Source organism: Coregonus clupeaformis, unplaced genomic scaffold (genome assembly GCF_020615455.1).
Source record: "Coregonus clupeaformis isolate EN_2021a unplaced genomic scaffold, ASM2061545v1 scaf0319, whole genome shotgun sequence".
Taxonomy (NCBI): Eukaryota; Metazoa; Chordata; class Actinopteri; order Salmoniformes; family Salmonidae; genus Coregonus; species Coregonus clupeaformis.
Genome location: NW_025533774.1, coordinates 108,629 through 117,199, shown reverse-complemented (window position 1 = coordinate 117,199; position 8,571 = coordinate 108,629). Strand labels below are relative to the sequence as shown.

Genomic DNA, 8,571 nt, shown 5'->3' with positions numbered 1-8,571 from the left:
ACATGAACACATGATTCAGAGGAGAACTGGGTGAAAGTGTTGTGGTCAGATGAGACCAAAATCGAGCTCTTTGGCATCAACTCAACTCGCCGTGTTTGGAGGAGGAGGAATGCTGCCTATTACCCCAAGAACACCATCCCCACCGTCAAACATGGAGGTGGAAACATTATGCTTTGGGGGTGTTTTTCTGCTAAGGGGACAGGACAACTTCACCGCATCAAAGGGACGATGGATGGGGCCATGTAACGTCAAATCTTGGGTGAGAACCTCCTTCTCTCAACCAGGGCATTGAAAATGGGTCGTGGATGGGTATTCCAGCATGACAATGACCCAAAACACACGGCCAAGGCAACAAAGGAGTGGCTCAAGAAGAAGCACATTAAGGTCCTGGAGTGGCCTAGCCAGTCTCCAGACCTTAATCCCATAGAAAATCTGTGGAGGGGAGCTGAAGGTTCGAGTTGCCAAACGTCAGCCTCGAAACCTTAATGACTTTTTGTTGTTATTCTGTCTCTCACTGTTCAAATACAATGTTGTCAGTGGGCAACGTACAAAATCAGCAGGGGATCAAATAATACTTTTAATAAATACTTTTTTCCCTCACTGTATATTGTGGATAGAGAGTTACTACAGTGAGTGAAATCACTGCAACACTTAACAAAGAGCTGCAGTTAGTTTCAGAATGGGTGGTAAGGAATAAGTTAGTCCTAAATATTTCTAAACTAAAAGCATTGTATTTGGGACAAATCATTCACTAAACCCTAAACCTCAAATAATGGCTGCAGCTAATGGGGATCCTTAATAAATACAAATACAAATGAAGCTCCCGACGAACAGTTATTGTGCTGACGTTGCTTCCAGAGGCAGTTTGGAACTCGGTAGTAAGTTTTGCAACCTAAGACAGACGCGCTTCAGCACTCCGAGGTCCCATTCTGTGAGCTTGTGTGGCCTACCACTTCGCGGCTGAGCCGTTGTTTCTCTTAGATCTTTACACTTCACAATAACAGCACTTACAGTTGACTGGGGCAGCTCTAGCAGGGCAGACATTTGATGAACTGACTTGTTGGAAAGGTGGCATCCTATGACGGTGCCACGTTGAAGGTCACTGAGCTCTTCAGTATGGGCCATTCTACTGCCAATGTTTGTCTATGGAGATTGCATGGCTGTGTGCTCGATTTTATATACCTGTCAGCAACGGGTGTGGCTGAAATAGCCAAATCCACTAATTTGAAGGGGTGTCCACATACTTTTTGCCATGTAGTGTACATTCTAATACCCTCCATTCACAGAATGGAAGACACAGCTTAGGTTTTTAAAAATCCAACACATTAATGCTGATATCAAATGACTATGGAATCCATTGTCACACATTTTGTAGATGCAGAAATCAAATTACTATGGAATCCAGCCACTTGTGATCAGTTAAATTGTCAGACAATTTACATACTGTACCAGCTAAGAATAATTCTAAGAATTTTCTTTACATATTTACTGTTCATGTTATGTAATGTAATGTGTTCTAATGTGTTCAATTTATTTGGAATATTGCCGACCATGCTGCTATCTTGTACCAGATCTGTCATGCAGAAGAGATTTCTATCTCAATGAAACTAACATGAGGCAGAAACTAACACAAGGTTTAATTTTTAAAAAGATTACATAAAACAGTCACTCAGACTCTGGATGATTGCAGCCAAGGCCATTCACACTGTTCTGTGTTCTCCATAGATTAGTCTCTCGGAGAGGTAAATCAAAATACATGATGAACACAGTCAATTACATTTACATTACATTTTAGTCATTTAGCAGACGCTCTTATACAGAGCGACTTACAGTTAGTGAATACATATATATATATATTTTTTTCATACTGGTCCCCCGTGGGAAATGAACCCACAACCCTGGCGTTGCAAACACCATGCTCTATCAACTGAGCTACATCCCTGCCGGCCATTCCCTCCCCTACCCTGGACAACGCTAGGCCAATTGTGCGCTGCCCATGAGAACACAGTGGGATTACTGTATATGAGAACACAGTGAGAACACAGCACATTCAATGGATAGCAGGAAAAAGTCAAGAACCCTTTACACTACACAGAGTGAGCATACCACCAAAGCACCAATAAGATTAAAAACCTTGGCAGAAATTCTGGTGTGCTTATGCCTACATACAGCATGGATGCCACACCATACCCCTCCTGCAAGAAAGCACACAAACCACTTCTAACACCAATGTAAGTAACACTTCAAGGGATTGGGGCAGTGGGGCTCATTCCAGGGACCCTAACTTATAAGGCTTGTACACTCCTTGTGCCAATTGTGTATAGTGCCTTCCATATAAGTGGGTTTGGCATGGCTCCATATGGCAAGGGACTCTACAATATGAACACTTTATAGGTGCCATAGTTTGTTAAGAAAACACGTTATTGTTTATTTTGTTTCGGTAGCATTATCCCAAGCCTATCTATTAAGCTATCATATATTAACTGCATGTCAACTGCATGTCTGTATCCTATATTGTGTTACCGTAGAAGGCCTTCTACTGTGTAGACCTAATTAATTGACTGAAACGAACCTGAAGGTGGTGGTATTGGACATGTGACCCTCCAATAGCTTGTACTTTTTTGGACACCCGAGGAGCCACAGTTCTTTTAGAGTGGAACTTGTCACCGTACTCTGTGCTCACAAAAAATAGTTGTTTAATCTTTGCAACTTGACAAGAACATGAATAAATATGAAAATAACAATTGAATGGGTAAACCTAATAACCAAAGAACATGAACAATAACATGAACTACAAAATTCTAATTATAGACTGCGATTGCATAAACCATTATCTGATGTAGCCGTGGTTAGGCTGTGTTAGGAAGTGATGTCACTCCTAAGAGATGATGCAAAGATACATTTAGAAAATTAATTTGTATTGATGTAAATGTACATTTACCGGCATGACCATAGTAGAAAAATAATTTGTCCCACAACACAGAATTGTAATTTGCCAAAGTGATCTTCTTTGATAGTTAGCCTACCATGCATAGCCTATCTCGTTCACTTTCTCGGCACAAGGCTACTTGAAAAAATACTTACCCGCAGGTTCAGATCTGGCATAAGCACTGGGTCATCATGTTTACACCATCTGAACGAGTCCCAGTGTCCTCAACAACATTGGAGGGGGTAGGTCAGGTGGGCATTTATATCACCTAGGAAGTTCTAAAGTATGGAATTAGATACTATTTCCTAAGCAAATAGCCTGCAAATAATAAGTTAGCCCACATTTCTTCTCTAGCCTATAGCGTAATTTTAGTTTTAGGCAATTTGTGTGTTTAAGACCAGGAAGCGCTGATGATGTAATAAACGGATGGCAGTTTATAGCGCGACTTATGACGTGGTCTCACATAAATAAATACAACTCCCAAAAGTTTAAACGTTTTCAAGGTTTCTTACATTACACTAGCTATTACTTTTTATACAGGCTTTTATTGTCTATCTGAAAGCCTTCGATCCTCTGAGTAAGAAATAGAGGACAGACAGGCTATGGACACGAAGAATGCGGACGTCTTTCCCGTGATCAGCACCATGTACAGCTCCTGCATATCCCCGTTGGCGATAGGACTAGGCTACCTTGTAATTTTTCACATGGAGACAGGTGAAATGAGACATTCATAAAATATGAACTTAAAATGATTAGTCTAAGCCTACGTATGATATAATTTAAGTGGCAAGCAAAAAACAAACACACACATAGTAACACACACACAGTAATCCTTCAAAGTGTGATTGACATCGCGTCTGTGTGTGTGTGTGTGTGTGCGTGTGTGCATGCGCGCGCATCTCATCCATCTTCTTCCTTTCCTCGTCTACGCTGATTCATAGTCACTAATTAGGGGGGGAAACAACAGGTGAAAGCAATAGCCTAATGAATATATATCAGGAATTGGGTTTCAGCTGTCGCATTTAATTCATAGGACCGATAAGGTAAAGGAAAGGACACCACTTTGTACCATAGAGATCCAGCCTGTGTGCGTTTTGTTTGCTATTAGCCTGACATATTATTGTTGCTGTCCAATTCTCCTATGCCCTATCGTCATTACGCCATGGTGCAAGGGACATCGCAAGAAAGAATGTGGTTTTACAAAGAACAGGCAGGTAAATGTTTGGCAGGTGAATGGACAAAGCAACAATTTCTAAAGCAAGTTATTAGTAATTAGTAATTTTGCTCAGGGGGCACATGAAAAGCGTTTATACTTTGAACCATCTCCTTTCTCATGCAACTCTGAAATTAAATGGATTTGTAAAATATCAATTAACAGTTAAATAACCTAATCTATCTTTAATTAATAGGGCGAAGTATGATGCCTGGGAATCATAACTCGAGTCCGGTTGGTTCAATTGAAATTCTTGCCAGACAGCCACTAAGCCTACACAGCACGTTCCCTATGTTTTGTATTCCTACTACTCAACCATGTTCTAGCTATATTAACTGCTTGCTTAGTGTTCGTGAGAGCACTGATGACCTAAAGTAGCCATACCCAGTGAAAGTGTTTTGCATTGGTTGTAGGCCTTTGATTGGTCATAGGTATTTTTATTAGTCATGACTTGTGGTCACAGTTTGCTATGTTTCTTGACAGAATGTGATCTTTCGTTTGGCTAACCTCCCCATGGTTAGCTCAGCGTGTGCACTCGTATCTGTCTTGTATTGTGACACCAAGAGCAACCACCCCTACATCAGATCGTTGTGTAAGGTGGTGGAGATTAGTGTGATGACCTTAACCTCTGTAGCCTGTAACAGTGCCACCCCCATCATCATTAAGCTGGAGCCCCAAAGTAAGTACATTGATGCTCTGTCACCTTCTTTCCACTGTTTCCACACTTACAGAATCACTTTGGTCCAAACCAGGGCTTGAATTGTGACAATTCTGTCTCACACCAAATCCAACCCCTCTGCTGTGCTCCCACAGTTTCCATTGTGAATGATCTTGCATGTAAAGGCCTAGATAAGCTTGAGAGTACGTTGCCAGTGCTTCAACAGCCTTCACAGCAGGTGAACTCAATCTCTATGTCCCAATCCTTTTATTTGCTGTCTTTTTGTGTTAAATATATTTAACATTACTGTAAGAACTGTCTTTGTGCTCAATTCTCATTATCACCCAGATTGTTTCAGATGTGAAGAATATAATGATGGAGGCCAAAGATGCTGTTGCTGTCCGCGGCGCAAAGAACTGCATGTATTACACCATGACTGGAATGGTTGCGATGACAAAAGGCGCAAGTGGTGGCAGAGTCAACGTGGTGTCCCTGGAGCATGCGGTCCAGCTGGTTAGCGTGGGACTGGAATCTGCACTGAGCCTGTCAGAAACCCTGGTGGACCAAGCCCTTCCTCCGACCTATGAAGAGATGGGTGAGTGGGGCTAATGCTTGGGTGTGTTCATTAGTGGCACACCATAGCAAAACACAAAATATTTCGCAACGGACACACTTTACTCCAAACGCTCTGCAACATGATGTAAAAGTGAGGGGCTATTTACACATGCATATCAAAGTGTAATCCACAATGTTTTGCACCTTAAACTATGGTTTTCCAAGGCCTCTGGTAACTTATACTGACAGACATAAAGGGCAACTGAAAGCTGATGTGTTCTTCTGTAACCTTCCATCCCTCATCACACTGACTTGTCGGTCTGTCTTTAGAAGACGAGGTAAAGACTGTGAAGGGCTTTGATGTTGCCGCCGCCAGGCTCAGCTCTCCTGTCCGACTGGTTTCCCTCACTGTCAAGCTGTGTAGACGAGCATACCACCAGGCAGAGGAGAAGGTGCGCTCTGTCAAAGTCTGTGGTCAGAAATCCCTCAACTTGCTTCAGTACACCATGAACTTGGTAAGCCTGGTAGATGCTTAAACCAGTGTTTTTCTAGAAGTCCATTTGGGAGAGGGACCCACCCACTGATGGGTTTTGGTAGCCTATTAGTTTCAGGTCAGTTTGGGGTCCTGGCTTGATTCAATTTGCTGATGTCAATGTTGTGAACAGTGCGCCCCATGGTGGGGTTATGGTATGAGCAGGCATAAGCTACAGAAAACGAACACAATTACATTTTATCGATGGCAATTTGAATGCACAGACGAGATCCTGAGGCCCATTGTTGTGCCATTCATCCGCCACCATCACCTCATGTTTCAGCATGATAATGCACGGCCCCATGTCGCAAGGGTCTGTACACAATTCCTGGAAGCTGAAAATGTCAGTTCTTCCATGGCCTGCATACTCACCAGACATGTCACCCATTGAGCATGTTTGGGATGCTCTGGATCAACGTGTATGACGGCGTGTTCCAGTTCCCTCCAATATCCAGCAACTTCGCACAGCCATTGAAGAGGAGTGGGACAACATTTCACAGGTCACAAACCACCTGATCAACTTTGTGACGGAGACGTGTTGCGCTGCATAAGGCAAATGGTGGTCTCGAGATACTTATGGTTTTCTGATCCACCCCCTTTACCTTTTTAAGATATCTGTGACCAACAGATGCATATCTGTAGTCATTTGAAATCCATGGATTAGGGCATAATTAATTTATATAAATTGACTGATTTCTTTTTATATGAACTAACAGTAAATCTTTGCAATTTGTTGCATGCTGCGTTAATTTTTCTTCAGTATAGTTGTCCTCCAATTATCGTATTCTTGAAATTGAAACACTGTACTTTGATTGTAAACTGACCATTATGCTTCTGATGGAATTGATGTGTGCAGGAAAATCTTGGCGCCTTGGTGGAATGGACTAGTAATGTTCAAGAGAAGGAAGACAAGGAGACCGAGGTATTATAAAATCTATTTACTAATGTACTGTGTTGGTGGACATGAGTCTTAAAAGCTGTGATTACTTTTACAAGCTTGCTCTAGGGGTTCTCAAATGTTCCTTCCCTAGAAATTGGATCATATTCATTATCTATTCAAGTGGCTAATTGAAAAATCCTTACTGAAAACATGTCAATTCCGGTACTGCAATGTTAAACAAAACAGAATTGCACTCAACCATGCTGTTGACAGTTTCCCAGACCAAGCGTTGGCTATATTCACTTGACACGTTCGCTTGCATGGTTCAGCTCAGTACCACATAAAGCAGTACATAACCTCTGTTTCTCCAGCGGGTGGTTATCCACAGCCTGGAAGTCTCTCCCAGTGTGAGTCACCAGCTGCAGAGCAGCTGTCTGAGCCTGGCCTGCAGCCTCCAAAGTCTCCCCCGCCACCTCCAGCAGCAGGCTGTGTGTGTGCTGCTTTCTGCCTCACAGATCTTACACAACTTTAGTTCCGCTGACCCCCACCCGGGCATCAGACCTCAGGGCATAGTGAGCGGTTCTCTGGATGCCATCCTGGACTACCTGGTCCACAACATGCCCCTCAATTGGCTGGTGGGGCCCTGGTACCCTCGGACGCCCCCCATTACGCCAAGAGCCCAGACCAATGGTCGAAGGAGGAAGAGGCCTGCCAAGAAAACCGGTGTTTTTGACCATAAGTGTACTGTCACACCCTATGAACAATATTGATGTGGTTTGTGTTGGGAATCAGTCGTCTCAGATATAAGTATCCTTCTGAAATGTAGTGGTGTCTGTTTTTTTATTAATATAATATTGGTCTAACACACAGCATCATGTTAATGCATTTGACCTGTGGGCATCTGTTCACATTTTCTAGACTTGGGTCAATAGACTCCGGTAAGGTCACAATCCATTTTGTTTGGGGTTTCTGTCACTGCTGTACTGCAAATCAATGTGTGGATGGCGCTGGAATTGTATGTTTCATGCTGTGGAAAGAATATGTTAAACCACAATAAATGACAATGCAAGTTATTTCCTTTGGCCTTGTCATTCATGGTTTGGTGTTCCTAAATGCTATTGTGATATCAAGATGACGTACTGCAATGCAACTAAATAAACAAAGAAATACCCCGTTCTAGGGCGACGGCAAAGACCATGACCCAACGTGAGTGCCCCAATGTACAAAAAGTGAACCTGTCAAGACTGACAACATATCCTTGTACTCTGTGTCATTGCCAAACCTGTTTTGCTTGACAATGGAGTAAGCGAAAGTATAAAAATCTGGGGATCAGTTAGGCACTTTCCTCACCTGGTTATATAGGTCTTTATTGGATACTAATTGAAAGGAAATGACAAAAACCAGCAGACTCACGCCTTACAACTGCGTTTCACACCCCTGCCTTAATGCCATAGTGGCCCTTCAAGTAAGGCATACTGTATAAACCCTTAAACTGCTACCTGGGTAATGTTCTGAGGCTTACTCTGTGCTCCCAGACTAGTGTGTCGGGATGGGGTACTGTGAAGGTAAACATGTATTTGAGTTCACACCGGTCAACCATATGATGATCATGGGAGATAAATGTGAAACTGGTATCTGACAGGTTCTTGAAGTGGAGCTTCCTTGTCCAGATTAGTTAGTGCCAAAGATGGAGAAAGACTGGCTGACTGTGATACAAAGCGAGTGAATGCTGAGACCCCAGTTGGGATATCTCACTGAAGGGAAGACTTAATCAGTTGATTCGGTGCAGTCATGATAGCGGGTT

General features: G+C 42.7%; 1 protein-coding gene across 4 annotated transcripts; it reads left to right on the top strand.

The window, feature by feature from the left end:
- Positions 1-3,922: 3,922 nt before the first annotated feature.
- LOC121576061 (perilipin-2) lies at positions 3,923-7,838 on the top strand. 4 transcript variants are annotated; one of them, XM_041889355.2, is made up of 8 exons: positions 3,923-4,158; positions 4,339-4,376; positions 4,626-4,821; positions 4,956-5,038; positions 5,149-5,395; positions 5,686-5,807; positions 6,744-6,809; positions 7,139-7,838. In XM_041889355.2, exons 1-8 carry the CDS (start codon positions 4,071-4,073, stop codon positions 7,535-7,537), a joined length of 1,239 nt encoding a protein of 412 aa, XP_041745289.2. In that variant the 5' UTR covers positions 3,923-4,070; the 3' UTR covers positions 7,538-7,838. The 4 variants fall into 4 exon arrangements, with proteins under 4 accessions (XP_041745289.2, XP_041745291.2, XP_041745288.2 ...); XM_041889357.2 differs by having other exon boundaries at positions 3,940-4,139; positions 5,686-5,870; XM_041889354.2 differs by having other exon boundaries at positions 3,940-4,143; positions 5,686-5,870.
- Positions 7,839-8,571: the final 733 nt, after the last annotated feature.

What these genes read in the sequence shown, in the direction of transcription:
- LOC121576061 (XM_041889353.2), top strand. Translation starts at nt 4,071, where the DNA reads ATGCCCTATCGTCATTACGCCATGGTGCAAGGGACATCGCAAGAAAGA. An exon ending in GGCAGGTAAATGTTTGGCAG is followed by an intron (nt 4,159 to 4,338) that starts GTGAATGGACAA and finishes TTTAATTAATAG; the next exon opens with GGCGAAGTATGATGCCTGGG. An exon ending in TCCGACCTATGAAGAGATGG is followed by an intron (nt 5,396 to 5,685) that starts GTGAGTGGGGCT and finishes GTCTGTCTTTAG; the next exon opens with AAGACGAGGTAAAGACTGTG.